Source organism: Notolepis coatsorum, assembly GCF_963971535.1.
Source record: "Notolepis coatsorum genome assembly, chromosome: 3".
NCBI classification, from domain to species: Eukaryota; Metazoa; Chordata; class Actinopteri; order Aulopiformes; family Paralepididae; genus Notolepis; species Notolepis coatsorum.
Genome location: NC_140167.1, coordinates 202,920,856 through 202,947,451, shown reverse-complemented (window position 1 = coordinate 202,947,451; position 26,596 = coordinate 202,920,856). Strand labels below are relative to the sequence as shown.

The 26,596-nt window shown below is 46.2% G+C and overlaps 1 protein-coding gene across 1 annotated transcript in view; it reads left to right on the top strand.

Moving 5' to 3' along the window:
* Window positions 1-26,596, top strand: part of nwd1 (NACHT and WD repeat domain containing 1) — a gene marked incomplete at both ends in the record, with an annotated part of 72,107 nt that overhangs the window by 13,138 nt on the left and 32,373 nt on the right. Inside the window, 7 exons of the mRNA XM_084311509.1 lie at window positions 7,683-7,800; window positions 11,147-11,311; window positions 13,666-13,863; window positions 16,699-16,821; window positions 17,483-17,688; window positions 18,118-18,378; window positions 18,506-18,596. Of these exons, the coding sequence (XP_084167635.1) occupies window positions 7,683-7,800; window positions 11,147-11,311; window positions 13,666-13,863; window positions 16,699-16,821; window positions 17,483-17,688; window positions 18,118-18,378; window positions 18,506-18,596 (1,162 nt within the window). The remainder of the gene's footprint in view (window positions 1-7,682; window positions 7,801-11,146; window positions 11,312-13,665; window positions 13,864-16,698; window positions 16,822-17,482; window positions 17,689-18,117; window positions 18,379-18,505; window positions 18,597-26,596) is intronic.

Here is a 26,596-nt window from a genome sequence, read left to right as displayed (position 1 = left end):
GGATCCGACCACGCACACCTCATCGTCCCAACGGACCGGGTCCACATCGGGCCCAGAGGCTGTCCAGCAGCGGTCGAGACCCGTTTGGGTTGGACACTACAAGGCCCCCTCTCCGGGTCTTCCAACCGACCGACAGCCCCTCGCTGCCTCTACACGAGGATAAACGAAGACGACACCACCCCAGCTCTGGAAGACCTCCTGCATTGTCCCGGTGCCCAAGAAGGGACGTCCCAGCACCCCCAACGACTACAGGCCAGTCGCTCTGACGTCACACGTCATGAAGACGTTTGAGAGACTGGTCCTGCAACACCTCAAGCCCCTGGTGCGTGACTCCCTCGACCCCCTGCAGTTTGCATACCAGGCAAACATCGGGGTGGAGGATGCCATCATCTACATGCTCCACAGAGCGTACACGCACCTGGAGAAGCCGCGCAGCTCAGTGAGGATTATGTTCTTTGATTTCTCCAGCGCCTTCAACACCATCCAGCCGTCACTGCTAGCGGAGAAGCCCTCTGCGATGCAGCTGGAGCACGGCTTGGTGGCCTGGATCAAGGACTACCTCACTGAGAGGCCACAGTACGTCAGACTAAAGGACAGTCAGTCTGACGTACTGGTGAGCAACACCGGCGTCCCCCAGGGAACTGTGCTGTCACCCTTCCTCTTCACCCTCTACACCTCAGACTTCTGCCGCAACTCCAGCGGGTGCCACCTGCAGAAGTTCTCAGACGACTCCTCCATCGTAAGCTACATCACCGACGATGATGAGGAGGAGTACAGAGCCCTGGTGGAGAGCTTCGTGGGGTGGAGCGACAGCAACCACCTCCAACTCAACACCAGTAAGACCAAGGAGCTGGTGGTGGACTTCCGGAGGTGCAAGAAGAGGCCCCCCCCGATTCCCATCTCCATCCGAGGGGTGGATGTGGAGATGGTGGACTCATACAAGTTCCTTGGGGTACACCTGAACAATAAACTGGACTGGTCGGACAACACAGAGGCCCTCTACAGGAAGGGACAGAGCAGGCTGTTCTTCCTGAGGAGACTCAGGTCCTTCAATGTGTGCAACAAACTGCTGCAGTCTTTTTACCAGTCTGTTGTGGCCAGCATCCTCTTCTATGCTGTGGCATGCTGGGGAGGCTACATCAACTCAAGGGACACCAACAAGCTCAACAAGCTGGTGAGGAAGGCTAGCTCCGTGGTGGGAGTCGAGCTACCTAGACTTGAGGTGATGGTAGAGAGGGGGATGATAAGGAAGCTGGATGCCATCATGGAGAACCCCTACCACCCCCTCTACGACGAGCTAGTCAAGATGAGAAGCTCGTTCAGCCACAGACTCATCCCCCCCCCGACACTCAACTAACCGCCTCGGACAGTCCTTCATACCAGCGGCCATCAGGCTCCACAACAGTGGGCAGCGACTAGCAGCCTCCAGGCCCCACAACAGGGGGCAGCGACAGCGACTGCTACCAGACATTGACCTGGGACTTATAGGAACCCAAGGGGGACAAAGTAGACTACCCTGGTACTTTGATTAATGTATACTCAGTAGATAGTAAATTATAACACTACCTCATGCATACTGCACCTTATGTGACACTGTGAATAATGTGAATATTCCTCAGCTAGTCAGATAGTAAATTATATTGACCATATTGATCAAATTGTTTACACTGCCTGTGTTGTCTTTTACTACCTGTATACTGTGTTGTTTTACTACCTGTACCCCTCCCCCCCTCCCCCCCATGCTGCTATGATGCCTGAATTTCCCCAAGGGGATCAATAAAGGAATATCTTATCTTTACCCTCTTGCAGCACGTCGAGAGGCTATGGACATTAGACGCGATGCCCTTTAAGAATGAAAAGAAACTCGTTCGCTCAAAGGAAGACACTTATGCCATAGCCCTCCTCGAGCAGAAGACAAAGAGAGTCGAGGTCAACGGAGTGATGAGATACGCAACTCCACTCTTGAGGCGAGAGGGTATGCCCACCCTCCACGCCTCAAAAGAAGCGACAGAGCGATATCTACTGAACACCGAGCGGCGTCTAGCCAAAGACACCACTCAAGCCACTGTGTACCGCGCCGAGATCGACAAGCTGATCGCCGCGGGACACATAAAGAAAATTGACATTCAAGAGGCCGACCAGACGACTGAATCCTGGTACGTGCCCCACCACAAGGTCCACCACAACGGCAAGGATCGCATTGTATTCAACTGCAGCTACCAGATCGGACTACAGAATCTGAATAAAGAACTCTTGCCCGGCCCGACACTCGGCCCCTCTCTCCTCGGCGTACTACTACGTTTCCGCCAAGACAAGGTGGCCATCAGCGGCGACATCAAAGGGATGTTCCTGCAGGTGCGACTAGTGGAGGAGGACAAGCCCCTGCTGCGGTTCCTATGGAGAGAAAGGATCAACGATGAGCAACCATCCATCTACCAATGGGAGGTCCTCCCCTTCGGCACCACATGCAGCCCATGCTGTGCTACGTTCGCACTTCAAAAACATGTGACAGAAGACCCTGAAGCTGACGAGGAGGTCAGACAAAGTGTAGAGAGGAGTTTCTACGTGGACAACTGTCTGCAAAGCGTCTCGACGCCAGAAGAAGCCGAAGCCCTTCTGCTCAAGCTCCGCGCCTCACTGATCAAAGGCGGCTTTGATCTCCGGCAGTGGGCCAGCAGTGACCCTCAAGTACTTCGCAGCCTCTCCCCAGAGACAAAGGCAGCAAGCAGCGAGACCTGGATGGCGACCACCCCAGGTGAAGCACAGGAAATGACATTGGGCCTAGTCTGGCGATTCAAAACAGACTTGCTCCATTACAAATACACACCCCTGACCCCGGAGCAGGGAAGGTCGACCCCTCTACCGACCACCAGACGGAGTGTATACAGAACACTCGCAAGTCAATACGACCCGCTGGGGTGTATCCTACCTTACACCACTCGGGCGAAAATGATTGTACGAGAGCTGTGGGACAAGGAACAGGGCTGGGACGACCCCATACCCGACCACCTAGCTTCCACCTGGAGAGAGTGGGAGAGAGAACTCAGCTCGCTCCAAAATGTGAACATACACCGGAGCTACTTCCCACCCACAGTGCGGCTGGAGACGTGCCAGATGGACCTGCACGTCTTCAGTGACGCCTCGGAAGTAGCCTACGGTTCGGTGGCTTACTTGCGGGCCCGAGAGGAGGGAGGAGAAATACACACAGCCTTCATCCTGGCTCGCTCAAGGATAGCCCCCTGCAAGCAACAATCGATCCCGCGTCTAGAGCTCTGCGCAGCTCTGGTAGGCGCGTAACTCGCCACGTTAATCCAACGTGAACTCACCATCCCGGTGCAAAGAACAATCTTGTGGTCAGACTCCATGACCGTACTCACATGGATCCAGTCCGATTCTTGTAGATACAAGGTCTTCGTGGGAGTCAGAATCACAGAGATTCAAGACCTGGTAGGATCAGCGTGCTGGAGGTACGTGGACACGAAACAGAACCCAGCCGATGTCATCACACGGGGGATGTCCCTAGATGACCTCACACGTCCCAATATCTATAGTGACGGTCCTGAGTTCCTCAAGCTCCCGGAGGAGGAGTGGCCTACCCCCACCCCACGGGAGGCTAGTCAAGAGGAGGCAGAGATCAAGAAATCTATGTTCTGTGGGTTGACGCACATCCCAGTCCCCACTGACCCTAACATAGACGACTGCCTCACCTTTGAGAGTGCGCAGCTAAAAACATTCCTGTGGCACCACCCTGAGGTTCCCCCCACTACAGACATTGACGCATCGAACTACGCAGAGGCAGAACTCCTTCTGCTACAGCGAGCCCAAAGAGACTCGTTCCCCGACGAGCTAGACTGCCTGCAGGGAACAAAGCCAATCCCGTCAGACAGCAGACTGCTCCACTTGGCCCCTGAGCGCGACACCCATGGCCTCATCAGGGTGGGTGGTCGTCTGAGACGGGCCCCGGACTTAACGGATGACGTCAAGTAGAGTTGTTCCGATACCGATACTAGTATCGGAAATGCCGCCGATACTGCCTAAAATGCTAGTATCGGTATCGGCGAGTACACGTAAATTCTAGCCTCCGATCCCATGATGTAATTTATCTCCTGCCGAGTCCTGCGGAGAGTGAGGATTATAAAATGAACATGTTTTAAAGTGTGATGCTGTGTCATTTTAACAGCAGATACACTTTCTTAAATTCCATTGTCCCCGACAGTGCGGTGTGACGGGGAGCTCGGACGGGATGTGTTTGGCTGGTGTTATGATAGCATTAGCTGGAAAGATAGCTAGTTGGAACAACATCCGCTTTTAACGTTACATCAAATCAGATGATCGCCTGTCCTTTCTCCAGGACCTAACACTGTCCGTGACCGTCTATCAACAATAATGCACCCACGGTGAATTGTATTTAAGTTAAGTAGCTACGGACTAGCGTTAGCTGACTATTACTAACGTTATCTTAATGTCGATGCGGGAAGGCGAGCTAGGTCAGTTAGCTTAGCTTGATAACGTTACCGTGTCTAAAGTTGGTGCTATTCACATAATCCAGCAATAATGGCTGCAGACCTGCAAGCAAAGTACAGCAAGTGCCAAAGGATAAGAGTCTGAGGCGGAGTTTCAAAAGAGAATGTTGAATATTTATTTTGCATCAAAAATCACAACATGAACGGTCTATCTGCCACTAGCTTACAGACTGAATAGGGTATATCTGCAGAGCCACTGAGTAGCGAGTGCAACACCGTTTAATGTCCGTGTGGATCATTGGAGTAGGGTATATCTGCAGTGCTGCAGCCCATACTCATTGATTAATGATACTAATACAAATCTATACAATCACCTGTTGTTGAATAAATACCATACGTTCTAGTTATTACTAAAAAACAGTATAACAGTATCTGAAAAAAAAAAAAAAAAGTATAATTTATATAATTTTTTTTTTAATTTTTTTTTTATGCACTGGTATCGGATAAATATCGGTATCGGCCGATACCCAAAGCTTAGGTATCGGAATCGGATCGGAAAGGGAAAAATGGTATCGGAACATCTCTAACGTCAAGTATCCTATAGTCCTCAACAGCCGACACAAGGTCACTGAGCTCATCATAAAGAAATACGACGAGGATGTGCACCACGCTGGGGCAGAGAGAGTCTTCGCTGAGATCCGACATCGTTATTGGATACTGCAAGGAAGAGAAGCAGTACGACGCTTCCAGCGGACCTGTCTAGACTGTCGCAAGTGGCGAGCACAGCCCAGTATACCCATGATGGCCGACCTGCCTCCCTGTCGCCTCCGACTCGGCGAGAAGCCCTTTCACTCCACGGGCGTGGACTGCTTCGGCCCGCTCTACGTGAAGAAAGGAAGAGGGACAGAGAAGAGGTGGGGCATTGTATTCAAGTGCATGACCACCCGAGCAGTACACATAGAACTCCTTCCGACCATGAGTACGGATTCATTCCTCATGTCCTTCCGGAGATTCACAGCACGAAGAGGAAAACCGTCTACGTTGTTGTCTGATCACGGGACAAACTTCAAAGGCGGAGAAAGAGAGTTGAGAGAGAGCTTCCAAGCCATGGGCCCAGAACTTAAGACCCACCTCGCTCCCTATCAGATCGAATTCCAGTTTAACCCCCCGAACGCCCCTCACTTCGGGGGAACCTGGGAAAGAGAAGTACGTTCCATAAAGACAGCTCTGTACGCCGTGCTTGGGGCCCAGACCATGGCGGAAGAAGTCCTCACGACAGTCCTCACAGAGATCGAGGGAGTATTGAACTCAAAGCCCCTTGGTTACGTCTCAAGTGATGTAGCAGATGTCGACCCAGTCACCCCCAACACTCTCTTGATGGTGCGGCTGGACCCTGCGCTTCCACAGACGGTGTACAGACCTGAAGAAGCGAACGGCCGAAGAATGTGGAGGTACAGTCAAATATTGGCTGACAAGTTTTGGAACAGTTTCCTCCTCCACTACCTACCGTCTCTCCAAACCCGTCAGAAGTGGGTAAAGGACAGAGACAACTTACAAGTGGACACAGTCGTTATGATCATAGACCAGTCACTACCCCGAGCTATGTGGCTGGCCGGCCGCGTAAGCAAAGTGATCACTGGTGCCGACGGAAAGGTCAGAGCGGCAGAAGTTATTGTCCACGGGCGGACCTACACCCGACCCGTGGCGAGGCTGATAGAGTTGCAGAGGCTCCCTGACTCCCCTGATGACGATCATGACCCACTGACTTTGTAGATTGCCCTACTCCCCACAACAGACATTGAGCAGTTGACTGGACTATTAATCTGTCTCCCTTAACTAATTAGGTGCGGACTAATTAGGAGGCGGCTGTTGTGAAGGGCCAGATTAAAACTGAGAATCTACCTTTATTGTTTGATATACTTTGTATATTATTTATATATACACGGAATATCCCTTTACCTGCGTTCAAACCAGAGTAATATTCGCTCTCCTTATTGGACAGCGCCCATAGGCGCCACCTCGCAAGCCCCCAACGCCAGGTTCAAAGACAAGTTCAGGCATGTCAGAACATGCCCGGAGACAGCGTATTGATACCAGACAAGGACTGCGGTTTGGGACTAGATAATCACTTAAGTATATATACAGCGCAAGGTGCGCACAGCAGTAGTTCAGTTCAGTAGATCACCTGCTTGTCCATCTATACAAGCCAACGTAGTTCATCGTGGTGAAGTGAGCAACTCGTGCGTTGAGAACATGTGCGAATAGAATAGTAAAGTGTCAGAGTTTAATGCAGTAACGTCAAGTTCGACCTAATCTAAAGTGAAGTAAATAGTCGTTCATTTATTGTATATCGTGCGGCCACAGTTCGTTCGTGTGTAGCATTACCCAGCGGTTCGTCGTGTTTTAGCTAGTGTACCTTAGCCAGGGTGTGTGGCCTAAATACGTGCCCACACCCGAGGAGGCCTAGTCGGAGAACCGTTGGACATGTGCACAGGAGAACCAACGTCGGCGATTGCAGAACCATTACCGGTTGGATTATATTGATTTGGAACGTGTTACCCGGAGAAGAACCTCGTTGATTTCCACTATCGTTTGGGATTCAACCTCGTGAGGATTACAACTCGGGCCGGCCTCATGGACAGAGGCTGGCTAGCTGTCATCAGTGCTATCGAGCATTTGGATTACAACTATTGCTTTGCTGCTGATCGTGGGATTTACAAGGACCGACTCCTGTACGTGGAGTCTCTTTATTCTTCATTGAATCAGACTGAGTATCCGAACATTCCTCTACCCTCCAGGCCTTACACCCCCGGAGGGAACCCATTGTCTCCAGGCGGTATCAGCGTTGCCTTATATAGTTGCTATTATACGACAGGTGGTGTCAACTTAGACTCATCGTAGGATTCCTGCTATTCTTAGTGACTCATGCTATTGACTGACTTTACGCATATTCTTCGCCATACAAGCGCGACCCTAATTCTCATTCTGTAACCTAATGTTGCATAATAATAAAATACCCTCAAATACTATTTCTTTGTCAATGCCGTGTTCTTGTGAGTGTTCACCATCTATATTTGATGTACTGTCTGGCCAGTAATTAAAGTACATAACTAGCAGTGGTTTAATCTATCACAATCTTTAATACAGTCAGGGTTTTGTAACCCCTCAGTTACAGTCACCTAAGGATCGATGTTTGAAGGACCATGTTGTGTGTTGCAGGTGCCTCCTCAGCCCTTATGGTTTGCTCCAGGTCTGGCTAACCTGAGGAAGCTGCAGGAGCTGCCCTACCACCTGGTCCACGGGGGCCTCTGGGACGAGCTGCGCCAGGAGGTCCTCTGTGAGCTCCACAGTCTTGATATCTTCTTAACCCTTTCACTGCCACACTACCAAAGGGTTAACCCTTTCACCACCACACTGCAGACGGTTAACCCTTTCACTGCGACAATACAGACGGTTAACCCTTTCACTGCCACACTACCAAAGGGTTAACCCTTTCACCACCACACTACAGACGGTTAACCCTTTCACTGCGACAATACAGAAGGTTAACCCTTTCACTGCCACACTACCAAAGGGTTAACCCTTTCACTACCACACTACAGACGGTTAACCCTTTCACTGCGACAATACAGAAGGTTAACCCTTTCACTACCACACTACATAAGGTTAACCCTTTCACTACCACACTACAGAATGTTAACCCTTTCACTACCACACTACATACGGTTAACCCTTTCACTGCGACAATACAGAAGGTTAACCCTTTCACTGCCACACTACCAAAGGGTTAACCCTTTCACTACCACACTACAGACGGTTAACCTTTCTACCGTCTGTAGTGTGGTAGTGAAAGGGTTAACCTTCTGTAGTGAAAGGTTAACCTTCTGTAGTGTGGTAGTGAAAGGGTTAATGGGCCCACATGGTAGAAAGATTTTAGAACAAACAACCTGCCACTGACATACAGTAGCTCTGTGGCTCAGGAGGCAGAGTGGTCGTCTGGTAATCTGAAGGTTCCTGGTTCGATTCCCGCTCCTCCTGGGCAGCGTGTCGAAATGTCCTTGAGCAAGATACTTAACTCCTAACTGCTCCCGATGAGCAGGTTGGCACCTTGCATGGTTGCCTCCGCCATCGGTGTGTGAGTGAATGTGAGGAACAAAATTGTGGATAAAAGCTCTTATATAAATGCACCATTTACCATTTTATATGATCTTATTATTATTATCTTTTTGAATTTCCTTCATTTTATTGTATTTCTTTCTTCCTTTCTTTTTTCTTATACAACTTGATAGGTCTTTCCCCTCTATGCCACCTATCAAGCCATAAAATCTCTGTCTGTCGGTAGTAACTGTCGGTAACATTCATCTTCAAATGATTTGCACAGCAATATGCTTCACAACCTTCAGTGTTCAGGCCTCGTCAATCCTTAGTTGTTAATTTGGGGGAATTATACTTCAGATTATTCCATTTACCGACCCTTTACAGTGAATGGAATATAAACTACGTTCAGGGGGGTAAAGTACTTGAGTAATTGTACTTTGTTACAATACTTAAAGGCCAACCTCTAGGTTAAACCCTACTGATCAATTATGGGTAGTTTACATCATTGGTATATAATTTCATTATTTATTTATTTCCATTTGACACCGGAAATGCCACTCTGAAAGAGTTAAAAAGGTCCACGCACGAATAACATGCACGCGCGAATCAAAAAAGCTTATCAAAACGCCGACGTCACAACAGGTGTGGCTTGCATATTAATGAGCCGAATCTAATGTTGCTTTTCCACTAAAATAAAGTACTCAGTTTGTCTCCGTGTGGGGAGGCGGGGCTGCTGGTGATCAGCATGAGAGCTCCAGAAATGACACGTGAAAAACTGCAGACCACTGATTGGTCAGAAGAGAGACGCGTGACGTCACTGTTTGGGGAGTCTGAACGAAAACAGAATGTCCGCGCCGCCATCTTTAATGTCTCGCGTAGGATATCTTTTGTGTGTTTGCAGCAAGAAACGAGTGCAATAAAAAAGGATACAGTCACTGTGTATTCTGCCTCATTTATTGATGAAACAAAACCGACATCAACACAATTTGCCACCGAGCGGAGAGTTTAGTCTGACAAAAAGATCGCTGATTAGTTACGCTTGTTGTTGGGGGTTAGGGACGTAACGTTAGTTAGCCTAATGCTAACGTTAGCAGATAGACACGAGAGGCTATCTGTGTAGAATAGACACAATGAGGTAACGTTAGCGTTAGCATAATAGACACAACGAGAGTCTGGTTAATGTTGTTATTGATTGATTGAAAACTGTGTTTTACTCTGGCTTGCCAAGCTCATCATAGCCCCTTTCGTGACTGATGCACCGAGTGAAGCTTGTGGACTCGACAACAGCGGCGGCCGCAGGGCGCCGGAGCCCGCAGCGCTAGTTAGCTCATAGCTATCGTGTAACACTAGCCTTTGCGGGCTCGGGCGCCCTGCGGCTGCCGCCGCCGTCGCGTCCATGGGCCCCCCGGCAGGGCACCCGTGGGGTCGGGTCGGGGTGTACAGAGAGGAGAGAACCATTTTGGGTCGGCCGTTCATGCCGGCCAGCGAGCCGGATGTCGGGATATGTTGTTAGCACAATAGCTACCAAGCTAAGCTATGTTATCTACTAACGTTATAAACACAATGTGTACAACGACACAATGATTTACATTATTACAAATATGGTAACGTGGTTAGCTTTAGAGATGGATGGATGGCTATAATCACGGAGCAATAGTGAGGTGAAACAGATACATTTCCATTCGGCTAGTAGTAGCAAGCATATATCTATGGTAGCAAGGCTCTCTGCCTGCCACTAGCTGTGTGACTCTCAGCGCCCCCTGGTGATACCCCTGGTGACCAATACCTGTTGTGACGACATTACACGTGCACGTTATAAACCATTGATTAAAATATGCAAGTGCATGTTGATTGTGTTGGGCAGACAAAATGTTTTGATAAAAACGCTAAAACTGGGTCAATTTCAATACTTTTTTTTACAATTCTTCATGAAAGTCACTGTTGGCCTAGTCCACATTGTTTATTGAACAAAAATACAACGTGGAGGTTGCACTTTAAGTACTGTTTTTGGGGATTTGTATTTTACTCGAGTATTAGGTTTGTATACTTGTACTTTTACTCAATTACATTTCAGAGAAAAAAAACATACTTTTTAGTCCTTACATTTAAAATGCAGACCTACAAAGTACAAATCTCGCAGGTCCAACTATTTGAATTAGTATATTTGTTTCTCTGGCCGAATTAACGTTAACGCTATTAATCCTGCAATGTCGAACCCACGTATATATATATAAAAAGAAAAAAAATAACTAAACCCTTAATTTTTTCCAAGGCTGTAGTTTGGCCAACTTTACAACTGGATGCTGTGATGTGAATGCCATCCATGTTGACATGTTTTTTCTAATTCGATGGAGAAGTGCATTAAATCATTTAAAAAAAAGTTTTTACATTTACTTTTTAGTACTTAAGTACATTTAAAAAGTAGACAATTTTTAACTTTTACTCAAGTGTGTTTTTAGCCAGATACTCTGACTTTTACTAGAGTGAGATTCTGAGACGGTACCCATACTTTCACTTTAGTATAATTTCTGGGTACTTTTTACACCCCTGACTACGTGTCATGCACCTTTGTCCTTGTTTGACAGGCAGCGTTGAGTGGCTGTATTGTAAGACCAGGGTGTGTGGGATGACCAGCGTCCTGCAGGATCTGACCCTGAGCGGCCGACACACGGACTGCACTGAGACCCAGCTGCTCAGAGACACACTCACACTCATCAAACCCACCCTGGACTTCCTGGATGGAAACATGGGTATGTAATGTGCGGTCTCTGAACAGTTCAGGGATTCATTCCTTTTGAATGAATCTTTATAGCGAAAGATGCAATGTCAACTGAGCACCACTTTAGATGGTCATACAGTGTAGTCGTGTGTAGGGGGTGTAATGGTACACGTATTTGTACCGAACCGTTTCGGTAACGGACCTTCGGTTCAGTACGCGCTGGGTGTACCGAACAAATAACAGAACATAACCGAATGCATGTGCAGAACTTTTTTTGTGTGTGCAGAACTTAATTCAAAACTCCCATGTTCCCCCACAAAATAAAATAAAATAACTTGCGCAAAGGGCCGGATGGTGTTCGTTCAGCCCACTGACACATTATCTGTCATTTAGCCTCATAGTACGGCGAATGCAAACGACAGGCCTGAGCTAGAAGATCTACCCCCCCCCCCCCCCCCCACCCCTAGTAGTGTATCGTTACTTGATATTAATTTGTACTGTACATTCATTAGCTGCAACCAGCAGCTTTATAGATCAGTCTGTCAGTTGATCCACAAAAATGTCCGCACCCTCTAACAGCCACAGGTTTCACCCTTGGAGGTTGAAATTAAGCATGGAGGTCAAGTGTGTGTGTGTGTTCGTGTGTGTGTGTGTCTGTGTGTGTGTGTGTGCGTGTGCGTGCGTGTGTGTTCATGCCAATTGGTGAAATGGGCGTGGCACTGGGAGTGGCCTATTGCAAAAAAAGATTTGGAATTTACATCCATACACCTTGAAAACAGGGCACTCTTGTTTTCATACCAACTTCCCAGATTTCAGAACTGTTCTGTAAAGTAATTCAGAACTGTTCTGTAAAGTCATTCAGAACTGTAATTATTCTATAATGTACCTCAGAACGGGTGGAAAGGCGGAGTATATGAGAAAGACCTATGGCTCTGACAGAACTAAACATCTAAAATACTGCTGTGCTGAAGCACTTTTTACCCTTTTCTTATCAACCGTATTGTGTAAACATCTAAAATACTGGGTTCTGGGTTGATATGTCAATTTTATGTGTATCTGCCAATTTCATGGTTTTACGTGTGTATCAGTGACAATCAAACCGTAAACAAAGAGGCCTATTAACACTTTGGTTGCCACTGGTTAACATGGTAAAACATGGTTGAATGCCAGCACCCACTTCAATGATAGCGTTGTGAACGCATAATCTATGTCTTAAATTATGGCTATGTGTCTAATCTGCCTGTCGCTTATCAATGACTTGTTTGCAGTCAACATTGTCGAAACGGATTGTTTTTTAATCGGTTCATTTCCGTTTTTATAGCATTTTGAAAAGCCCTCGTTTTCTTGAAAGTTTCAGGAAAATATAAAGATTCTGTGATAAACGGCATTTACTGGAATATTCTGGAATACACAAAAACTTTGTAATTTTTCTGCCTATTTATGAATCGTTTTCAAATATTCAAACGCTAGATTATCGATAGTATATGTGTACTTATGCACGCTAGAGAAGCGAGTCTATTCTCTCATTTCCTGATCAGCGCGCACACACACACACACACACACACACACACACACACACACACACACACACACACACACACACACACACATGCTGATATATAGGTGAAAACAGATCCGATTACCCCAAGACTGGTAAAATAGATTCCTTACCTCATATCAGATGTTCTCCAAAAAGATTATTCCAATTCCTGATCGCCATTCCAAATATCGATCGCGTTTATTGATTCAGCGCTGGGTACTGTAAATATGTATTCCACGTTGTTTTCCGGCTCGGCAATCACTTTGATCCTTCAGATGGCTTGGCCGGAAAAGTAAAATGAGGAAACTGGACCTCCCCCCACCAGTCTAATCCAATGGGGTGCAGTTACACAGGGAGAGACGATAGGGGGCGGTATTTCCCCAATGGAGCTCAGAGAGAGTTTGGAGCACTAGGCTCGATTGATGAAATATGAATTCAAATCGCTAATAAAAAAAAAAGACAAACAAATGCTATATAGCGTTGCTGGCATTCAACTGGCGGCATGAACTAACGACATAAAGCGTCCATGGCACTCAAAGTGTTAAGATGTTAGATCCTAATTATGAAAAAACTATGTTTTATGTTTTTTGCTGCTGTCTATTTTATACCTAATTTTATGTCTGCACTTCATGCATTGCTCTTGATCTGCCAATGTTGTGCTCATTTTATGCCTGTCTTTTTTACTACTGTGAAACACTTTGAGCTGCAATTCTTGTATGAAAGGTGCTATACAAATAGAGTTTATTATTATTATTATTATTATTATTATTATTATTATTATTATTATTATTATTATTATTATTATTATTATTATAATAACTCTTTCTGATCTCCTCTCCTGACAGACACCTCCCTCTTCTGCACTGAACTGCTGGCCCGGCTGCACTGCTTGGCCCAGACGTACCCCTCTGTGATTGGTCGACTGTGCACCCAGTGTGAGGAGTGGCTGCTGACCTGCCCGGAACCCATCCTGCTGCCCAAGTGTACTTTCCTCCAGCCGCCAGGAGGGGCGCTAAAGGACACATTCACTGGATTCCAGAAAGGTTGGAACAATGAATGAATGAATGAATGAAAACTTTATTTAACAGATTGCAGAATGGGTACAATACAGTACGGCTCAATACACACAATTGTTAAGGGGATGCAGACCAGAGAAAGACGTTTGTCTTGTTTACATCAGGGTCCCCCATTTTCAATTCATATTGACATTTATGACATACTCAACATACATGACATTTATGGCCTAGGGACATACAGGTATTTAGTACAAAGAAGAGAGTCGATCCAGGCACTCAAAAAGATGTAAAATCCAGAGGGAAGATGGTTAAAAAGCCTTTATTAAAAGTGGCTACGTCATTAAAAACGAATCAACATGTTTCGACCATAGCGGTCTTCATCAGGATTGGAGTAAAATGTACAAACACATTACCCCCTTAAATACCCACAGGTGAGTGTCAGGTGAAACAATAAAGCAATAAACACCAAATGATTGAAACGAGTGATGATTGGAAAGCACACGCAAGGGCGGAGCCATCAATCAGTGACAGTGTAGAAAAAAAGAAAATAGAAAATATATATATCAAACCGGCTATAAGTAAAAGCATAGATAAATACTCAGTGAGCAATATACAGAAAATTATAATAGCCTATGTAGCCTATGTAAGGTATAAAGAATACACACAATACATGGCAATAAACATATAGGATAGAAATCAAAGATAACACATGAAGTCAATATCCTCATTTAGCCCAGGGGCATTAAGAGCGTCAAGGCTATGAATCCAGAATGTTTCCCTCTGATTGAGTTTGCGGATACGGTCTCCGCCCCTAATAAGAGGTTTGATATGTTCAATGCCCACAATTTTTAGTATAGAATCATTATTATTGTGTACTTCTGTGAAATGTCTGGCTATAGGATAAACATGATTTTTGGTTCTGATGGCGTATTTGTGTTCAGCTAAACGATCACGCAGACGCCGCTTGGTACGACCTACATAGAAGATGCCAGGACAAGTACATGACAAGCGATAAATGACATGAGTGGTATTACAGTTAATAAAGTCATTAATCTTGTATGATCGCTGAGATCTAAAGTCAGTGAATGTCTTGGTTTGTATGACGTTGACACAGTGTGGACAATTCATACATTTGTAGGTTCCAATAGGTCTCCTAAGCCAAGACTCCTTAGTCGCGGGAGGAAGGTAGCTATGAACTAATTTGTCTCTTAATGTTAACTGTTACATTTGTGACATATACGATATTCAAATATACAGTACTGTTACCCACTCTGTATAGACAGAGTATATACATATGATGGGGAGGGGACTGTACATTAGGATTTGTTGAGCTTCCTCTGGTGTTGTGGTCGTGGTATTCACTGACCTTTGGGAAGTATTTTGACATGTACATGGGTACCTTAGTCGTATAGTGTATCTTGTAGACCAGGCCCATTGCAAGTTGCTGTACTCTGTCATCTACTCTAAGCCATCCTAGGTTGTCAAAGTGGGCAGGGCTGAGGTGGGTTCTCGGGGTAAGGTCAAGTAGTAGTCAAGTAGTCAAGTCAAGTTTAGCGCCTTTTTAGGTGCTTTGGTACCATGAGGTGCAAGCATAGTCGTAGTACCCTTGAATGAGTGCTCCTGCCAGAGTCTTCAGGGTATTCTTGTTTACCAGAGAGGAGATCCGGTACAAGAATCGAGTTTGTTGGTTGACTTTTTTTATTACATTGGATGCCATTTTGTCACAGGAAAGATTTGCCTCTAGGATGGAACCCAGGTAGGTAATTTCATCTTTCCTTGTGACAATATTGTCACCCACTGTAACTGAGAAGCCGTCGGTCTTGCTGAGTTTGTTATTTGAACCGAAGAGAATGGACTCTGTTTTGCCCAGGTGTAATGATAGTTTGTTATCGGCGAGCCAAACAACCCAAGCAGCTGGAAGCCCCGTGTCATCAGCTCATAGTGGATACTGTATTCAGTACACATGTGGAGTATAGGAGCTTAGAGCATTGTGAAGTTTATAAGTGTAAGGGATGTAAATATTAAATATTACAAAGATGAACCCACCACAGTTAGGACAGCCGAAACCCGATCAATATTTCGCCGTCGACTAAAAACACACTTCTTCAATCAATATCTGAAATTAATAATACATTTAAAAAAAATAACCTTCTTACTGTCTTATACTAACATGCACTCTTCCTACTATACTAATATGTCTTTACTGCTATGCTCTCATCACTGCAGCACTGTTTGATGAACATTGTTACTCAGTTGTAAGAGTCCTACTCCTACCCTTCCTGCTGACTTGTCGTACAGAACTTATAAGTCGCTTTGGATAAAAGCCTTCAGCTAAATTACTAAATGTAAATGTAAATGAACCAATTGAGCACATCATACACTGGTGATGTTCCATTTCAGACATATCCTATGTTTCAATCACTACCGACCATCATGAAATATACTGCTCATGTTGTTCTAGACAAAAGAAAATATATATCTATATACTACTAAGGAATCTACCTTGCCTATATTATTACCTACTATATGCTAATATGCACTCAAGACTGTAGCACTCAAGTTCACCACTGTTTGAAAAACAATGTTACTGGCCCTTAGCTGCCAGAGTTCTACCCTTCCTACTGACTTGTTGTACAAGAACTTGTAAGTCTCTTTGGATAAAAGCGTTCAGCTAAATGACTAAATGTAAATGTAAATGTAGACATGACATTACTTTTATGTACGTTATCACAGTGTGCATCATCTAGAATTCTACGTGACGTTGTGAACACTGAATGAAGGTGAGCTCTCGTTAAACGTGGACATACCGGTAGTTGAGAAATGATTTAGCTCTCCGTCTCCGTTGTTCTCCGTCTCACCAAGGTGTGACGTGTCTGGACGTGTGTCAGGAGACGGGGGTGATGGTCGCAGGCTCAGAGGACACCACGGTGATGTCCTGGAACCTGCACCACCTGGAAGCCATGCAAACACTGGTGGGACACACAGGTGACAAGTGTGTGCGTGTGTGTGTGCGCATGTGCGTGTGTGTGTGCGTGTGTGTGTGTGTGTGTGATTAGTTTTGTTTTAAATATATAAGATAACAAACATGTACACATTCAGCTGTATGCATTTTCTGGAGAGTATTTAACCAATTCAAATCTGGAATGATTCCTTTCAAATTAATCTTCAAAGTAATTAGATTAGATTAGATTACATTAGATTAGATTACATTAGATACAATATAAATGTATTGTCATTATACAGCACAAGTACAGTACAACGAAAATAAGTTTGGCATCCAACCAGAGTGCAAATGTAACAGTAAAGTGCAACAGCAATATACAATGTACTAGTGATTAAACTGGGTATAAAATATATAAATGAGTACTACTGAGTAATAGTGCTAATCAGATGTATGTACAGAGTTGTAGTATAATATGTACAGTGATACAGGTATAAAGACAGTATGGTAGTAGTCATACTGACTGGCCAGCAGCGTAACTAGTAAGAGTAGGATATGTACATATATAGATATAGTATCTACAGATATGTAAATCACAAAATGTGCTCTTGTAGTTTGAAGCAACGATTAGGTAGTAGTATCTAAAACACTGTATGTTGTCCATCAGGAAGAGTTTGCCTAATCTTCCACATCTGTGTTCTACAGCCGCGCTTCTGTCAGTCAAAGTGATTGACAGGGGTTCCCACTGCCTCTCATTGGCTTCTGATGGTTCTCTGAGGAGGTGGAGCTTGTTGACTGGCAGGCAGTTGTACTGGATCCAGGATGCTGTTCCTGTTGACCCCGCCCCGCCCTCTGCACACATCCACCTGTCCAGCAAGACAGGCCTCGTCCTCGTTCACACTGGAGGACAAGTAGGCTTATAACTAGAAACTACCACAGAAACAACAATAGCCTGATAATTCAAGAGTTGAGGAAATATTTATGCATGCTACACTGAAGAAAAATTAAAAAGAAGACTGTAATAAAAACTGTAAATGTCTGGCAGCAATGGTTGCCAAAATACTTACCGTCAAATTACAGTAAAATCAAATACATGTACAGATTACAACCTTTATTTAATGGTTAATATTTTGATAAAAGGTAATTTACTGTATTTTTATGACATTTACACTTAAAGTAGAAAAACTAAAGTAATCTGTAAAATAATACAGTGAATTTATTTTACAGTGTACAGCCCCCCCCCTGTATTTGTCTGAATAAAAAGATCACTTTAATTGACATAACCAATGATTTACATGAATGTTTAGATGACATTGACAGAAAGGCTTTTTTACTCACAGGTTAAAGCCTGGCACCTTGATACCTCAGAGCCACTCTTCAGTATCAACGACACCGGAGCGGTGATTCTCGGCGTGCTGGATGAAGCGGTGGTATCCCTGACAGACGAAGGACTCGTCATAGTATCGTTCCCGGCCGACGGCGGGGAGAGATTGGAGAATCGTTTGGAAAACTCAGGAGGAAGCGTGACCCTTTTGTGTGTTGCTGCGTCCCCTAAGCGTGGCAGGCTGTTCGTCGTTTCCGAGGAAGGCTTTCTCTACCAGGTACAGCGTGTGCCAGTGTGTGCCAGTCTGTTGCTTTGATCTCTGGAGGCCACCGCTTTATCCTGACCTCTGCTTTTGCTACTGGACCATAACTTTGATGACAGTGTCTGTCATGTCATCTTTCTAGGTATCCAGCGGTGGACATCAGGCTGTGACAGACTTTCCACTGGTGCCCTCCTTTCTTACTGTGTCTGAGGACGAAAGGATCCTGTTAGCAGGTGGAACTACCAGACATTATTAATGTGGCACATTGTTAGCAGGTGGAACTATCCGACATTATTAATGTGGCACATTGTTAGCAGGTGGAACTACCAGACATTATTAATGTTGTGGCACATTGTTAGCCGGTGGGATTACCAGACATTATTAATGTGGCACTACATTGTTAGCCGGTGGGATTACCAGACATTATTAATGTGGCACTACATTGTTAGCCGGTGGGATTACCAGACATTATTAATGTGGCACTACATTGTTAGCCGGTGGGATTACCAGACATTATTAATGTGGCACTACATTGTTAGCCGGTGGGATTACCAGACATTATTAATGTGGCACTACATTGTTAGCCGGTGGGATTACCAGACATTATTAATGTGGCACTACATTGTTAGCCGGTGGGATTACCAGACATTATTAATGTGGCACTACATTGTTAGCCGGTGGGATTACCAGACATTATTAATGTGGCACTACATTGTTAGCAGGTGGGACTTCACGTCGGGCCGTCACCAAATTGTCATGTATATCTGACTATATTCAATATCCAAATTGTCAAGGTTAACAATAATATCCAATAATGAAATGTAGGAAACATCTTTCAACGGTTTATTCAAGAGAGAATCAAGCATAAATTACAGACAGGTATACGTTGCAAGGTGGTTCATTGCAATGTCCAGAGATCCTACATTCTGCAAGGAACAGGACGACAAAAGCTTTCCAAATGTCACTAAGCCAATGAAAATGTTTCTTCAGAAAATAGCAGTAGAATACAGGGCTAACACAAAGTCTATTATACATGGTTATAGTTAAAATAGCAGGGATCTAGAATTACAGTTCTGTCTCCTGACAACAGACGTTGTGTGGAATTCCCTGTATGAGCACACAGCATCTGCCAGCTTTAATACAGTAAATAAGTACGTTGTAGATGCTGTTTAAGTCCATTCACAATAGATACAATTATAGACGGATGGATGGATAGATAGATAGATAGATAGATAGATAGATAGATAGATAGATAGATAGATAGATAGATAGATAGATAGATAGATAGATAGATAGATAGATAGATAGATAGATAGATAGATAAATAGATAGATAGATAGATAGATAGATAGATAGATAGATAGATAGATAGATAGATAGATAGATAGATAGATAGATAGATAGATAGATAGATAGATAGATAGATAGATAGATAGATAGATAGATAGATAGATAGATACTCTTAATCTGGACAAAAACCAGAAGAAACACTAGGGCCATGATCTGTTCAGGTGGGGATAAGATGGTGCTGAGTGTGTTTGCCCAGCCTCTCTTATGTGACAAATTCACCAGACAGAGATCTGACGTTAGAATATTGCAAAATGAAAAGACCAAAACCAATAATGCGTTTTTTCTACTTACAAGTACGGTCCGTCCGGCCAACATCAGATTATAGCTCATATTCATAGATTGTGTGCTCAAGTCATAGAACTCCATTTGTTTTCCAAAAAACAAGTCACAGAGCCGAAGTGTTTGTTTTGGTCAGCATAATTCATCACTGCAATGAACTTGAGCATCATAGTTTTGGGGGATTTACTGTATGAAGTAACAGCGATCGTTTCAAGTCTGCCCGAAACCATAAGCACAATCCCAGGCAATCACTGTCACTTCATGAAGTAATTTGAAAAACTACAATGCCACGTCCATTGCAGTGATGACAGGGGTGTAAAAAGAAATTATACTTAAGTGAAAGTATGGGTACCGTCTCAAAATCGTACTCAAGTAAAAGTCAGAGTATCTGGCTAAAAACACACTTGAGTAAAAGTCAAAACTTTTTACTTTTAAATGTACTTAAGTACTAAAAAGTTAAAGTAAAAACCTTTTTTAAATGATTTAATGCACTTCTCCATCGAATTAGAAAAAACATGTCAAGGTAAACTAACATGGATGGCATTCACATCACAGCATCCAGTTGTAAAGTTGGCCAAACTACAGCCTTGGAAGAAATTAAGGGTTTCGTTTTTCTTTTTTTTTTTATATATATATACGTGGGTTCGACATTGCAGGATTAATAACGTTAACGTTAGTTCGGCCAGAGAAACAAATATACTAATTAAAATGGTTGGACCTGCAAGATTTGTACTTTGTAGGTCTGCATTTTAAATGTAAGGAGTAAAAAGTATGTATTTTTTCTCTGAAATGTAATTGAGTAAAAGTACAAATATACAAACCTAATAATACTCGAGTAAAGTACAAATCCCCAAAAACAGTACTTAAGTATTGTAACAAAGTACAATTACTCAAGTACTTTACACCCCTGGACGGACCGTACTTGTAAGTAGAAGAAATGCATTGTTGGTTTTGGTCTTTTCGTAGACTACGTTCACAATAACAATAAAAGAAAAAATAATTGGGGCAGTTAGGTGGCGTAGCGGAGATTGCGTTCGTCACCAAGTTGTCACCAGCTTGGCTGGCCGTTCACACTAATACAATTGGCAGTATTAGAGGGTGGGAGAAGCTGGCGGGGTGGGTCCGGGTCGTTGTAAACAGCGACTCCTACAGTTCGGTCGGGGCGCCTGCTAAGCTCGGATAGGACCTGAGTGGGATAGTGTGATCCTTCCACACGCTACGCCCTCTCAGGGAGGATCCGCGCTACCAGGTGAAAAGAAGCGGTTGATTGGCTGGACGTGTGTCGGAGGAAGCACGTGGTAGCCTCCACTCTCCCAGATGATCTGACTGTGGGGGGTAAGTGCGCAGCGACCAGGAAGGGGATTGGGAATTGGCATACGACTAACATTGGGATGGGAGAAAATCGGAGGAAAATGGAGGGGGGAAAAGATCAATAAAAAAAAAAAGAAAAAAAGAAAAAACAATTACACCAGTCTTGTAACTGAGGGGTACAATTCCCTGACTGTATTGATAAGTATGGTATCATTAAACCACTACCTGCTTTATGTACTTTAAATACTGGCCACACAGTACATGATATAGATATGATGAACACTTTCCCACCTGATGAAACGAAGTCCACACAAATGTATAAATCGAATATTTTATATAGCAAAGGGTATATACAACGTTCACTTAATGACATTTATGATTTGAATGCACTTGTATGGCAAATGAGTATTCGTAGGTAAATCAACATTGAATGTCCAATCTCTGGTTACGCAGGGAGCAAGTATACAACCTGGTTCTTTAGGGAACTATAGCGATGGTACTTAAATGATTATAGCTGGATACACTAAAGGGGGGTCCCGCTGGTTGTAAGTCAGTAGGGGGGGGGGTTAGGAGAGCCGCTGGCGATATCCCATCTGGCCGACGATTTCTTGGGAGAATTCAGAGTGCTGAACACGGTGCCCACAGAACCTCGGTCCACAGATGAATACAGCTGGGCCCTCTTGTAGACGGTCGCTGCCGGTCCACAACGAAGAGACGTGAGGCGACCTCACTCGGGGTAGAGCGCCGTCTCACCTGGACTCCTCTCGGGGGGGTAGTTCCAACACTCAGCAGTGTTGGCTGTTATCCATGGCATAATCAAAGCACCCAAAGCACGTAGATAATCCAAGCCGTGGAGGGCTCGCCGTCGTCCGGGTGAAGTAATCCAATGTACAGGTCCACTCGTCCTGGCCCAGAGCTCCTCGGATGCAAGCACCACACGTGGTCTGCCCAGCCTGGTTAAGACTCCAGATAACGCCAGGAACGATGGGGGTACTGCTCACTTTATAACTCTAACCGAACGATGCACCATACATAATAGACTATTATTAACTTAATAGAAATACGTCCCACTCGACGGTATAGTGCCAAACTATGACAATTCAACTATTAATCCACACGATGTCTCAATGCCTATTCTGAGGCCAAGTAGGCCATACTGCACCACACGTGCGTCGGTTACTAGGTTGGAGGGTAAAGGACTAATGGACTAAAAGAAAGTTCTACTTTACTTGCGCCATATATATATGCGCTGTGAACAAATAGTACCATTCGTATTTCGCCAGACGTATTCCTACGCGGAACCGGGCTTGTAACGACATGTTCGTTGGCACGATTGAACTTGAACCAAGGGGCTTGGCTGCTGGCGCCAGGTTCTTGTCCAATGGTAGAATGAAACTATTATGGGCTGTTAGTAGACTAAAGGGATATTCAGTGTATATGTACAAGGAATATACAAGGGATATCAAACGATATACAAATACTATTAAATATATATCCATAAATAAATATATATATTCGGTTTAATCTGATCCTTCACAACAGCCGCCCCCTAATTAGTCCCACCTAATTAGCTAAGCAGAGACAGATTAACCGCACTGTCTACCACTCAAGGTCCGCTGTAAGGGTCAGTCAACTCACAAAGTCATGGGGTCATGGTCGTCATCGATAGTGTCCGGGAGTCTGGGCAGTTCTATTAGCCTCGCCACGGGTCGTGTGTAAGTTCGCCCTTGGACGAGCACTTCAGCTGCTCGGACCTTGCCATCGGCACCGGTGATCACTTTGCTTACGCGGCCAGCCGGCCACATAGCTCTGGGTAGTGACTGGTCGATAATCATGACGACTGTTCCTTCTGTCAAATTGTCTCTCTCTTTTACCCACTTCTGGCGGGTCTGTAGAGACGGTAGGTAGTGGAGTAGAAAGCTGTTCCAAAACTTGTCAGCTAGTACTTGACTGTACCTCCACATTCTTCGGCCGTTCGCTTCTTCAGGCCTGTACATTGTCTGGGGTAGCGCGGGGTCCAGCCGCCCCATTAAGAGTGTGTTGGGGGTGACTGGGTCGACATCTGCTACATCACTTGAGACGTAGCCGAGGGGCTTGGAGTTCAATACTCCCTCGATCTCCGTGAGGACTGTCATTAGGACTTCTTCCGCCACAGTCTGGGCCCCAAGCACGGCGTACAGGGCTGTCTTTATAGAACGTACTTCTCGTTCCCAGGTTCCACCGAAGTGGGGTGCATTCGGGCGATTAAACTGGAAGTCAATCTGGGATGGAGCGAGGTGGGTCTTAAGTTCTGGGCCCATAGCTTGGAAGCTCTCTCTCAGCTCTCTTTCTCCGCCTTTGAAGTTTGTCCCGTGATCAGACAACAATGTAGACGGTTTTCCTTTCCGTGATGTGAATCTTCGGAAGGCCATAAGGAATGAGTCTGTGCTCATGGTCGGAAGGAGTTCGATATGTATCGCTCTGGTGGTCATGCATTTGAATACAATACCCCACCGCTTCTCGGTTCCTCTTCCTTTCTTTATATACAACGGGCCAAAACAGTCCATGCCTGTGGAGTGGAATGGCTTGTCGCCGAGTCGGAGGCGACAGGGAGGTAGGTCAGCCATCCGGGGTATGCTGGGCTGCGCGCGCCACTTTCGGCAGTCTAGACAGGTTCGCTGGAAGCGTCGCACCGCTTCTCTTCCTTGAAGTATCCAATAGCGACGTCTGATCTCCGCGAAGACTCTCTCTGCTCCTGCGTGGTGTACATCCTCGTCGTATTTCTTTATGATCAGCTCTGTGACCTTGTGTCGGCTGTTCAAGACTATCGGGTACTTAACGTCATCCGGTAGATCGGGGGCTCTCCGCAGACGACCACCCACTCTGATGAGATTATGGGCGTCGCTCTCGGGTGCCAGGTGGAGCAGTCTGCTGTCTGATGGGACGGGCTTTCCTCCCTGTAGACAGTCTAGCTCATCGGGGAACGAGTCTCTCTGGGCTCGTTGTAGTAGAAGAAGTTCTGCTTCTTCGTAGTCAGCTGCTGAAATGTCAGTGGTGGACTGAATCTCTGGGTGGTGCCACAGGAATGTCTTTAGCTGCGCACTCTGTAGGGTAATGCAATCATCTATGTTGGGGTCTGTGGAGGCGACTGTGCTCAGTCCACAGAACATAGGTTTCTTGTTCTCAGCCTCCTCTTTACTCGCTTCCCGTGGGGTGGGCGTAGGCCACTCTTCTTCCGGGAGCTGGAGGAACTCTGGTCCGTCACTGTAGATGTTGCGACGGGTGAGGTCATCCAGGGACATTCCCCGGGTGATGACGTCAGCTGGGTTGTGTTTGGTGTCCACATACCGCCAGCTCGCTGCTTCTGTTAACTCTTGAATCTCGGTGACTCTGACTCCCACGAAGACCTTGTATCTGCATGAATCAGACTTGATCCATGTGAGTACTGTCGTGGAATCTGACCACAAGATTGTTCTGTGCACCGGAATGGTGAGTTCACGTTGGATTAACGTGGCTAGATGCGCTCCTGCTAGGGCTGCGCAGAGCTCTAGACGCGGGATAGATTGTTGCTTTCGTGGGGCTATTCTTGAGCGAGCCAGGATGAAAGCAGTGTGTATCTCTCCTCCCTTCTCTTGGGCACGCAAGTAGGCCACCGATCCATAGGCTACTTCGGAGGCGTCACTGAAGACGTGTAGATCCATCTTGCATGTCTCTGGCCTCACTGTGGGTGGGAAGTAGCTGCGGCGTATATTGACGCCTGGGAGTGAGCGGAGTTCCGTCTCCCACTCTCTCCATGTGGAGGCAAGGTGTGCGGGTATTGGGTCGTCCCAGCCCTGGTCCTTGTCCCATAGTGCTCGTACAATCATCTTTGCCCTGGTGGTGTAAGGTAGAATACATCCCAACGGGTCATATTGTCTGGCGAGTGTTCTGTACACACTCCGTCTGGTGGGCGGTGTGGCAATGTATGACGCCGTGGATGGCTGATACATCGGCGAGCGTTGGGGGAGAGGCCTCCTAGGCGAGTCTCCTCTTGCGCCTCTCTGTGGGCTGGTACCGGCAGGGTACCATGGCCCGCTGGTCCAGGTGCTATTCCTCGGGGCTGGTCGTGCGTCATGCTCACCCGTGAATAGAGTCGGGGGTCTGTAGCGCAGCGCCGCGGGGGTATAGCCTGGGCTGTACTGGACCTCCTGGTCCGGTGGAGTACTGTGCTGTCGTCGGGCTTGGTTCTCCTCCTCTCCCTCTTCTTCTTCTATCAGGTCCTCTAGATCCTGTAGTCGTTTATTTAGCTTCTCCGCAGTGTATGCCGCTCCTTCCTTGTAGCTGGGTCTCGCTTGGACCGGTCGGGGAAGGGGGTCTGCGGGGGGTATAGGCTTGGTCTGTTGGTCAAGTTCAGGGTCGCTTGCTCGGTTAGGAGACGCTGCCCTTGACTGTTGTCTCGACGAGTTCCTTGAACCCCTGGCAGAGGGAGAGGGTGTTGCCCTGGGGATCAGCCGCTCCATTAGCCGCGCCCGTAACTTGTCGCGCTCGGCTTGTAGTCTGTCGCGCTCGCCCTGTAGTCTGTCGCGCTCGGTTTCGCGCTGGATGAGATCGATGTTGCGCTCTGCTTCTCTTTGGGCACCGTCAGCGGCGCGCTGGGCTTCGGCGGCGGCGCGCTCTGCTTCTCTTTGGGCACCGGCAGCGGCGTGCTGGGCTTCGGCGGCGGCGCGCTCTGCTTCTCTTTGGGCACCGGCAGCGGCACGCTGGGTGTCTGCTCGGTCTCTTGCCATATTCTCTTCCGTCTGAAGGCGTCTCATCTCCAGGCGTATGCGCTCTTCTTCGCTCCGTTGCTGTGTCTGGAGTCGATCGCGTTCACCCTGAAGTCGATCGCGTTCGGTAGAGGCTGTCAGGCTGACGAGGAACGCCTGTGATAGCATCCTCTCCGCTTCGCTGGGGGAAGACGGTTGTAGAGGTGAGCCGCTCCTGGCTGTACTCGTTGGGGAGTCCTGGAGCTCTATTTCCTCGGCGCTCTCCTCCTCTTCTTCCGTGCAGAGTTCTCTCTCTGTAGGGTTGTCTTCCTCCCGGGGCTGGTCGGGGACTACTTCTTCGGTATTGGCGGGGGGTAAAGGCATGTCAGCTCCCTCCTGGTCCCCACCGTGAGCTTGGTCAGTTACATTAGAACCCACTAGGGCCTCTGTGGTCGGGGTAACCTGGTCGTTAAGGGCAGACATAATTTTACTTTCTACTTTTACCGCGTTTACCGATTGTCGAAGGCTAGGTAGTTGACTGACAGCGTAATCCTCTAAGTACTGAGGTGGCTGTCATCTGCGCTGCGGGC